The 11,117-nt window shown below is 36.1% G+C and overlaps 1 protein-coding gene across 1 annotated transcript; it reads right to left on the bottom strand.

Annotated features, from left to right (window-relative positions):
- Window positions 1-1,865: 1,865 nt before the first annotated feature.
- On the bottom strand, window positions 1,866-10,904 carry trmt12 (tRNA methyltransferase 12 homolog (S. cerevisiae)). Its single transcript, XM_015388731.1, has 7 exons — window positions 10,734-10,904; window positions 10,484-10,649; window positions 8,508-8,706; window positions 8,278-8,428; window positions 8,090-8,199; window positions 3,749-3,906; window positions 1,866-3,261 (listed from the first exon to the last, which is right to left on the bottom strand). Exons 1-7 carry the CDS (start codon window positions 10,784-10,786, stop codon window positions 2,896-2,898), a joined length of 1,203 nt encoding a protein of 400 aa, XP_015244217.1. The 5' UTR covers window positions 10,787-10,904; the 3' UTR covers window positions 1,866-2,895.
- Window positions 10,905-11,117: the final 213 nt, after the last annotated feature.

Below are 11,117 nucleotides of genomic sequence, written 5' to 3' on the forward strand. Positions count from 1 at the left end.
GAGCACAAAAGCACTGCTCTAATCACTAAGCCAACAATCTACTAATTATGAGTCTGAGAGAAAATCCTAATTTCAGTTTGAAAAAAATAAAAAAATAAATTAAAATACTAATTTTAGTATTTATTGAAGTATAAAAATCAAATGCCAAAAATTCCCCTCCCCAAGAAAATTATTTGGTAATATATTAATTCACCTTTAGAGATGTGTAATTCCATTTTTTTTATCTTGCTAAAATCTATTTTTAATTTGAAGTATTAAAAAACATCAGCTGATCCTTAAATTAAACAAAAATATTTGAGAAGAAGACCCCTAATGAGAGAGTAAGATGACTCGAGGTGAAGTCAGGATAAGAGAAGTCTGTCACAGTTAAACAGCAGTAATTTTAAATACATTCATTTATGCATGTTTTGCATCTACTTAAACACATTTAATTACTTTAACACAATTCTTTCATGACCAACCCTGCCAACATTAAACAATTCTGGTAAACCTATTATGATTAAGTAGTTGCAAAATGTAATTTTACATTATTAAAAATCAGATTGATCTACTATATATCTGAATCTTTATGGGATAAACTAAAACACACCAGCTTTGCACAGAAAACATATTTTTATTTAATAAAATATACAAGTTGCCAGATTAAACCCAGGACTGTTACTGAAATCCCAGATCAGTAATCATGGTAGAAAACTCCTCAGTACTTATTATGCTTCTGCATATAAATCAGTAAAATACCCTTTTCTATGAAATTACATATTCTAAGCCTTTTAGAAACATGACTGTATAGTTTTAAATTAAAAAGGGGCAGAGGGAAATTTAGGTGGCATCTACAACAATCTGCAATCCCTCAAAAACATGAAGTCCAAAATGTGACCTCCGTTTTAGAAGTAATTAAATTAGGCTGTGTGTGACTGAATATATATGGTTATTGAAAATATATTTGCAGAAATTGTGAGGTTGACATAGACACAAATGTTATACAAGGTCTAAAGCATTTGTTTACAAATACCCTGACATGCACATTGTGTACATTTTTTTTCCTTTTTTGTTTCTTATTATTATAGAAAATCCCGCCACTGGAAGAGCTCATTTGGAGCTGTGGGGAAAACTATCATCGTCATATGAGAAAGAATAAACTTTTTGGATGAGAAAAATCATATTCAGGCGACGCTCTTGTGCCAAATAACAATATATACCAGCAGTGAGGTACAGTAGTGGAAGCATCATGCCAAGGGTTTCTTTTATTTCAATTTTCACTGGTTTAAAGCCATATTCATTCAATTAAAAACTGTATTCTGATCAGACTATTGGTCATAGCTTCTTATGACAACCTATAAGTGGGGATGACACCCTTTAAAGATAAAGCCCAGTTTCTCCAGCAAAGTCTTTTTTTGGTTTAAATCAGTTTTTTTTATTAAACATTGATTTCAGACTAGTCTATGAGGTAAAAAACAAAACAAAAAAACAGGTATGAGGTAATTGGCTCACTCAGTAAATTGAGTGACACAATAGAGAGTACCAACAGAACAATGACCTCCAACATGGATTAAAACTACATTTAGAATTGCTAAATATGTGAATATAAAGAATCCCACAAACTCTTATGGAAAATGGACTTTGGTTAAAAGCCAAGTGGGCGTCAAGTAACAATTAATTCAAAGAAAGTTGACCATTTCGAAACGAGACGGGTTGTTTAATACCTTGGAGAGCAATATGACAGAAAATGTATGATTAGTAGAAGTAGTGTCTGGTCATGGAGCACATTTAACCAAGCATTTATATTTCATTTTGTATGTTTAATTCTAACCCTGTAAAGACCAGAGAAAATCCATAGATTAAATCTTTCATTTCAATGACTTTTATCCATTCAGGCCTCGGAGCTGCAAGGCACCAAGGTGTCTAAGGGAGAGGGGTTGTTTATCCTATTAGGGATAAAAATAATCATTCTCATAACAAGCTAGACTGTTTCTCAAGGTTTATTTCATAACATTTTATGTTTTTTTTAAATGTCTGTAGGCAATTTGAGTAACGGTATGTGGAGACCTTCACAGCCTTCCTGCAGGTAGTGAAACAAACCTTATATAGTCAGAGCAGAGCTGGAGATGATGCCATCTTGTTAATGTCCTGACTGAGTGAATTAACACCTATCTCCTTTATTTAACTGGACTGCATAGTTTAATACCTTTTTCCCCACTACACATATTTTATAAACATTTGCTGAATGCTGCATTTAAGGCCAAAATAATGACATTCATGGAAAGGAAGAATGTAGCAGCATTTCTGACTGAAACCGTATATGTTCAGAATGTTGTCCATGCTTCATTGTTCCTTTGTAACAATCCTGACTTTGTGCTTTAGCAGACAAACCTTAACCACAGAGAAGAGAAATCCTTTTTAGGGAGTAAATCTTTCATTATCTACTCGACCATGCTCAGATAGGATTATTTTGAAGGGTACACCATATGATTCAAATTATATCCACTCCAACGAAACTTGAAGGCTGCTCTCTGAAATCTTCAATCATTCTTCTTTCCTTTTGATGAAACTTTCTTTTGACCTCAAGAGTATTAAAAATGATACCTGAAGAGAATTCAAAACATCCACAAACAAGAAAACTATTTTAATAATCCAGTTGAGTTTTAAGCAGATCTTCACGTCTAGTTCTAAACAGCCATCAGGTATTTGCAGAAGATTTGGGGAGTATTCCAACAACGATGTGTCTTTAAACGAAGCCTTTCAGCAACATCAATATAACACATAAGCTTTCCTTAAGAGGAGCTTGTTTGAGCTGAAAGAATGTGTTTCCCAAGTCCTCCAGAGTCAGGGTAATTAGACTTAGTTTGCACAGGATACCCTTGAGTAAAAGGAAGTACAGCTTTTTCAGCCATTCATTCAGGATGGTCTGCAGTCCAAATCCAGCACAACATGGTTCAAATGAGGTGCATAAGATTTCACATGCTCTATGTGCTGGATATTTATTAGCCACGGTGCACCACAGAGATCCTGCAGAAGGGAAGCTATTCTGTTTGCAGTATCATCAGCCCAGCCCTGCCACACCTCTCTGTCAGCTTTCTTTGGAGAAACCTGAGGAGTACCGTCTCTGACAGCAGCCCTCTGTATCGGAGAGGTGACGTTCTGGTGAATGTGCAAAATGCCGCCAGTTGTCTTCTTCAGCAGCCGACATGCGATGGGCCAGCCGTCCTCAGAGCTCGGAATTAGACCCAAGTTTACACGGTCGGCCATATTGCACAGCTGGACCTGGGATATGAAGAAAGTTTTAGGCAACATTTCAAAATTTAGACCTAAGCGATGACAAACTGCAATTTGAATTGAAAACATCCCTTCAAACTAATTGGAGTTCAGAAAACATGTTGAGAAAGCCTGAAACATGACAATCAAAGTTTTCATTCTTAAATAATCATTAGTCACACAATATGGTGTGAGGATAGAGTAATCCATGTATCGGAGGGCATAGTTCAACTTGCAGTCCCTCTGGATTTGAACTCTGACCCAGGGAGTTCTCTCCAAAGGCCAAGAGGCAAAATAAAAAAAAAAAAACAACAAAAACAATCATAATTGTATACATGTTTTTCTTATAGATTTTTATCTTATTTTCCTTATCAGTCATGGTGAAGTTCTCTAAAATTACAATTAGAGGGAGTTACTGAGCTGTAAAGTTTTCTCTACCTTGAAGAAAATTATTAGAGCGAAAGGAAAAAATAAGAAACAAATGAAGGTATATTACTTGACGGTTGTCTCCTTGATGAATGGTGCAGCGGTCTGATACCCCGTTTACTTTAAGGTTTTTCTGTAAAGCAGCAACGGCGTCAGGGTTCCACTCACAGGCGTGGACATGACTGGCCTTCGCATGCACCAGATATGGGAGGGTGAAGTATCCAATACCTGAAAGGAGGTAAAATGAAATAATTACCCAGGAGTGAAATGAGTAGGTTTAAAAACTCAGAAAAATTTAATTTCAGTCTAAATGTCATGTAGTACAGAAAGATAATTTTTTTTTTATATTTAATCTTTTGTTGCCCATTTTTTTATTTTTATTTTTTTACAAATCAGCATTAAAATAAAAAGAATAAAGCTTTCCAACGACAAAACTCTTTAAAGAACAAACAGTAGGTGCTAACAAGGTCTCGTTTCAAGCAATAACCTTTAGACTTTACATAAATAAATCATTGCAATCCTTTCAATATTTACACTCAACAAAAATACAAACGCATCACTTTTTGTTTTCCTCCCATTTTTTATGCGATGAACTCAAAGATCTAAAACTTTTTCCACAAAAACAATAAAATCATCATATTGTTCACAAACCACTCTAAATCTGTGATAGTGAGCAGTTCTCCTTTGCTGAGTTAATCAGTCCTACCTCACAGGTGTGCCATTTCAAGATGCTAATTAGACACCATGATTAGTGCACATCTGTGCCTTAGGCTACGTTCACACTGCAGCCTGAAGTGACCCAAATCCGATTTCTTGGCCCGTATGCGACCTGTGTCTGATCTTTTCACTGCAGTCTGAACAACACAGATCCGATTTTTTTCCAGTGCGACCCAGGCTTCTTGGCTATATATGGTCTTGAATCGGATACGAATCCAATCTTTTCAAGCACGCTGGCCTGTGACGTCATTGCGTCCTCTACTGCACATGCTGGACACTTGCGTTGTAGGACTGCCGTTCACACAGATCACATACAAGTCGCATATATTGGGAAATGTGAACGGCAACAAAAAAAAAAAAAAAAACCGGAATTTCAAAAAAAAAAAACAGAATCGAGCATCAACGCCTGCAGTGTAATCGTAGCCTTAGATTGCCCATAATAAAAGTTCACTCTGAAAAGTGAAGTTTTGTTTTATTGGGGGAGGGGGCTAAGGAAATCTGGTGTGACCATAAAAAAATGGGAGCAAAACCAAAAGTGTTGCGTTTATATATTTTTTTGAGTGTATATAACATTACGCCTGAGGTGTGTGGTTACATTTTTATCATACCCCTTCATAATATTCTTTAAATATATTTCATATTTAGTTATCTAATAGTTACTTCTACAATTTCAAGCATCAAATTTCCAATTCTGCATTTTAAACACTTGACTGACAAACTGCAGTTTATCAGAGCTTTAACTAAACCAAGACAATAAAAACGTTTGATTTTCTTCTTAAAATGTTCTGGCTATATTTGTGCAAATAGGCTGAAGGTATAAACAAATGTAATATAATATTTATATTGTGTGCATGTGTGTGAGTTTTAGGAAGAAATTGATGGTGGAAACAGCATCAGATCCCCCAATATTTTTTTATAAGAAAAAATTGTAATGGAGGTTTCTTATACTACCTCCATTACAATTGTCAAAAGTATTGATACCCAAAGTATCGACAGTAAAATGTTGTATCTGAATACGATACTCATTTTCAAAAGTATCGAAACCACTGAAAAGTGTTTGTTCTCTCTTGAAGTCACAGAATGAAGCAGAGAGAAGTAGACCTGCATCTAAACACCATCAAACATAGCTGACTCTGCCATCTATGCTTGACCAACATCGGAAATACGATGCCAAGTCCCCAGAAGCTAAAAAAAATAAACAGAGCTGTGGCAGAGTACATATGTACGTCCTCTTTAACTGTGGAGAAACGTGGGTTCCAACAACTTATTAAGCAGCTAAACCCAAGGTATGCTCTTCCCTCGCAGAATACAGCATTTATTTTGGTTTGTTAACTGGTTTAGCTAGTGTCATTGTTATGTGTGTAAAGCATAGCAAAGGAAGGAACACTTAAGTTAATTTTGTTAGTTTTTTAATCAAGCTTGCTTAATATTGTGCATGGCATACAACCTCAAAGTATTTTTCTTATTGTTTATTGTATTTATTTATGAATAAAAATATTTCCTTTAAATTTTGGGGTCTTGTGGTATCGAAAATGGTATTGAGTATCAAATATTTTCCTGAGTATGGGTATCGATATTCCTGAAGTATTAGAATAATGGGAAATTTCTTTCAGCCACTTTTCAAAATGGCAAAGACAAGAGAACAGGTTATTAAAGTTAATCTCATCTGTCATCCTTATCTACAGTCAGAGTAATAATAAAAGGTTTAAAACCAGTAAAGCAGGATGAGTGACCAGGTTTATTTTCCCGCACATGGAGTCAGGAGAATATTATCAATATTATAAGATCTCAAAAGCTTGCTGAAGCAATGAGGAGCATTTCGGGGTTACAAATTCTCCATAACAGCCTTTTATTTAATTTTTTTTTTACACACATATCTAGCAGGGGTGTCAAAATGTAAATATTATGGAGGACATAACAGCGGGAAGAGAAACCTTATACAGTAGTTTGTTAAACAGTACGAATAAGTTCCATTTTTAAAGGGTCTCCATGGAAACTTCTTTTACTGTGTTTTTTTCTCAAAGTTTTGACTCTTTAAGTTGGATTTTTATCATGACCTGACATGATCTTAGTTGTGGTATTTACTATAAGTTCAGACATGACCGCTTCCTTTGCACAAATCCTTCCTGTTATCTCACACTTCCTGTTTTACTTCATGGCCAATCTACATTTTTCTTCTTCTGGGGCACATCAGCAGCTGTGAATACACTCAAATAAATGCTAATTACCGTACTGACCTGAATGTAGGACGACCCTTTTTGTCGTCCAAAAAGAAAAAAAAATAATAATAAACTATTTTATATTCAAGATCTAAAAAAAATCATTGATATTAATATTGCATTGAAAGATATGTGAAATTAAACAATAAAAAGAACAAAAAAAACAGTAATGACACATTTTACACACAAACTTACAACACCTCAACTCGAATGAATCTGAACTTTGCTCATGGAATGCATCAAAAACCTGCATGAGGCTTTTCCTCACAGACGTCCTCGGCCTCGCTGCGCTCGCCGTCACTCCTACTCTCACTCTGCAATTTTTTGATTCGCTGTTCTTTTGCTGTTCACATTTTTCTGGTCTCTTTGAACGCGCCATCTTCTGACATTGTATTCTATAAATCCATATTTCTTTGCTGCCAACAGTTGGCTGATGCCTCCGCTGCGTCGACCACCATTATTTTAAAATCTGTGTCATAAATCTGCCTCAATTGCTGCAAACTTTTTTTGATCCACTAATTTCTGGGCAGCGACTCTCTAGTTGTAGCATCCTTGTCACCTCTTCTCTGTTGTGATAGAAAGATGACCTCAGCCAGAGTGAGGTCAATGGCTTAACAAAAATTGGCGCCCACTGGTGTTGCATTCATGTAGCGACCCCAGACAATCCTCAGCCTGTATAATTGGTTAGACCCCGTTCATAAGACAACCCCATATTTTCACATAGTTTTTGACAAAAAAAAAACAAAACAACTTAGTCTTATATTCGGGCAAATAAGCTAATAGACTGATTTGCTTAGATATTTGGTTTCTGTTTTGTGCAAGTGCTTCCACATTAATCTTCCCTGATTGCATTTCATTTTCAATTAGACATGTCTTCTTCACATCTAATTACTGTGACGCCCATTGATGAGACCTGAATCTAATCTGATCTTGAATCTGAAAGCAGTGACAGAAAACTGTTTCCCTGCTCTGTTTATTTCATTGCATGGTGTTAACATAGTGCTGCCATCACCTGTATAAGCATTAGGAGGGATTCTCACTCAACCCTCTGCTGTTTCACTGCACACCAACATTCATACTGTACTCAAAGCACAATTTAAGTTTTAACCCTCTTGGAATCAGATATTTCTTTGCACTTTATCAAACATCTAGGACTTGTCTTCATTAATTTTATAACTCCACTGGGAGGTCCAAACATGCTCGCCTGCATTGCTTCAGCTTGTTTGATGTTACGTGTGCAGCTATGGTAAATATACACAGAATAGTTTTTTTTTAAAACAAACAAATTGAGTAATATCAATGCATTAAACATAAAAATAAAAATGTGTATGCAGATATAATGAGCTACTGGCTTATACATTTTAAAAGTCCTGTAATGCGACTTAAATTAACATGAACTGAATAGAGATGATGTTGACTTCTGGAAACCACATTTATAACTGAAAAAAAATAAAATAAAAATCAGCTTTCCCTACCTGCATACAAGTCCACCACAGTCTCTCCTCTGCAGTCGAATCCAGCCACACGGAGCTTTTCTGTGATGTTCCCAGCTGAAAACATGCACTTGGTAACGTCAAACTCATAGCTGAAACAAACATGCAGTATTCATTAACGGCATGTCAGTTAAATATGGGAAAGAAAACAAATGGTTATCGGTACGCACCTGATGCCATTGTCTACATGTGTGACCCAGCTGTTGTCACCTAGCAGCATCGTTACTACAGGAGTCCTAAATCCATCCTTGGATATTGGGCTCATCTTTGCCAGCCGCTGTGCTCCCAGAGCTTTGGTAACTGCAGTCCATAACTGATCACCTGGATCAGTGAGAGACAAAGAAAATTAATGTCCCTCGCATTTATTTTTAATAGTTTTATGGTATTGGAGAATTTGTACCTGTTTTGGACCATAAAGGCAGGGTAAAACAGTTGTCCCCCAGCAGGATGAGATCTCCGTGCCTCTGAAAGCCCCGAGGAAGATCCCTCCTCAACTCCTCTGTCCATCTTTCACCCTGACGCTCCAACAGCTCTTGAAGGGTTCTCTCCAGTTTATTTCCACCTGTTCTCCCCTTCTCTTTTCTTTGCTTTAGCAGAGACTAAGGAAAGAAGGGGAGAGACAGCTGAAGGCAAAAAACATCTTAAACCGGCTGTTATTACAGTTATGGCTAAAAGTTTTAGGAAGAGAAAATTTGTTTTTGCACAAACTTCTCTGCTGCAGTACTGTTATGGCTAGATGTCTATGAGGATTTTTTAATCTCAAATAATTTTTTAGGCTTGAATACAATTTCTCAGCAGAATTTAAGTGTCTGTTTTTCTTGATAACCTTTTGATACAACTCTGCTGTGTCTTACTGACTGCAAAAGCTAATTTCATGGATGATCTTAAAATGCTTTGCTTTTTGTAAAAGGCCGAGGTTATGCCTCTGCTTCATTGTGTGCAAAGAAACTGCTGCCATTTCTAAGCTCTGTTCTGGTGTTCTCTGATAAATGTTCTTTTTCCAGGACAGTTGTGGCAATTGCTCCACCGTTTCAGACAGTTAAAGCTGATTTCAGAGCAATTATATAGTTTATAGTTCTGGTTGGTTTTAAAGCTGGTTGATTTAAGCACCACATCATTACCACAAATGCTTCTGCAGCCCATTTATACTAAGAGATGAGACCCAAGAGGTATACAGGGAATAGTCTTTATAGTAAGAAAGGGGCTAAAATGTGATGATGCAAAGCTGCATGTCTAATAAAGAGGAGATGATCTACTATTGAAACTAGAGTTGGACCAAAAAAATTTGATCTCTATTTTTTTTTTTAATGGATGATTTTTTTTTTCTTAGCCTATATTTGCATGTGATTGCTGATTCAGTGCATTCAGATCACAAGAAGTGCATGCATTGCCACTCCCTCCATTTCATATCGATTGTTACCGTAATGTTTTGTTTGAAGTGTTGTTTATATTGAGACTTGTGTAACATTTGCTGTCAGTCTTTTACTTGTTATGAGACAAATGGACGAAGAAAAATTGATATCGCCCCAAAGAATCGACCCAAGAAAAAAGCATGTCAAAATAATCAGTATCAGCATCGTTCTTGGAAAAAAAAAAACCTGCATCAGTTGATCTTTGAATGACACAAAAAATTCCTCTGTATGTAACAAATTAGTGTCTAATAAGCAGATCTAATGTCTTAAATGTAATGAGGAAAGACTGCATGACTCATAAAGAAGAGGATAAACTATTACCAGCATGAGAAATGCCTCTGCACCTATCAACATAGTGGCTGAGGATTGAAAGCAACTCTTGTTTTGTGGAAGCATGGCAACGGAAAAGTATTTATATTGAAGCACGGAAGTGGAGGTGTGAGGAATGTTTATAAATAAATATGAATGTGTCAACTTTACAGCAAGTACAGATGTTAAAGTACGATCATGACTGGTTACAAGGCCGACAAAGTACATGACATCTAGGCTGTAAACTAAAATAGTGGCATAAAGGTGATTCTTTGATCCTTTAATGAAGACATTGAATTGAGAAGCATTGGTAACAGCTCTATAAATACTTCTGGATCTACCTAACTAATAGATCTCAAGGCACGATTTGTTAAAGCATTTCTGCTGCATAATAATTTCATCTCCTGTTATTCAACCAGTATGACTGTGACAAAGCTTGTTAAACTGATTATTTCATGCATAATGTAGGATAACTGATATAATGTTTGGAAAATATTTTGTAGTAGAGATCAAAACAAGCAAATTATGTTATTTTATTTAGTTTATTTTAACGCTTCAAAACTTTTCAGTTTATCTTACTCCATCTAATCACCCTATAAACAAGAATAGAGCAGGATGATAGAATAAAATCTGTCAAACCAAAGGTGGTGCTTACCTGACTCCAGGTTAAATCACAAACATCTGAACCTGAAGACATTTTCAGAGCCTGAAGCTCCAGCTGTGGGAGGGAGGAGGCTAAAAGGGGAAGGAGGACTGTCCCGTCTGGTTGTTTAACCAGACTGAAACGGTTATCAAAAAACCCTCTGGACTGAAGATAGCACCTGTAGAAAAAACCCAACAACATTCAAAACACACACACTACGTGCTAGCTTAGATGGCTACATGACGCTTTAACCGAACAGTACCTGAAATGCTGTGTCTGACAAGGAGACACACGAAGACAGGGAACATCATCCATTTATGAGCAAGTAGATACGCACTTTATGCTTATAAAAAAAGAAATCATTCCTATGAACATACACACTACATGCAGTGGATTAGCTCCCATTTAACAAAGTGTCTGTGCCATGTCAGGTTTTGTTTCCAACCGGACTATTATGAAGGGCGGACAAATGGTTTGTTTGCTATTTTACAAAGTTTTGTTTAAATAATTATTTCTTTATTTTACGTGTTAGTTATTAACTATTGGCTCAAACAACAACAATAATTATAAAAATAGAATAAAAGAAGGAGATAAAAAATATATATATAGGTATATAACAGTCTGTGTAATTATTCTCTGACGCCGA

This window comes from Cyprinodon variegatus, unplaced genomic scaffold (assembly GCF_000732505.1).
Source record: "Cyprinodon variegatus isolate N-32 unplaced genomic scaffold, C_variegatus-1.0 Scaffold19, whole genome shotgun sequence".
NCBI classification, from domain to species: Eukaryota; Metazoa; Chordata; class Actinopteri; order Cyprinodontiformes; family Cyprinodontidae; genus Cyprinodon; species Cyprinodon variegatus.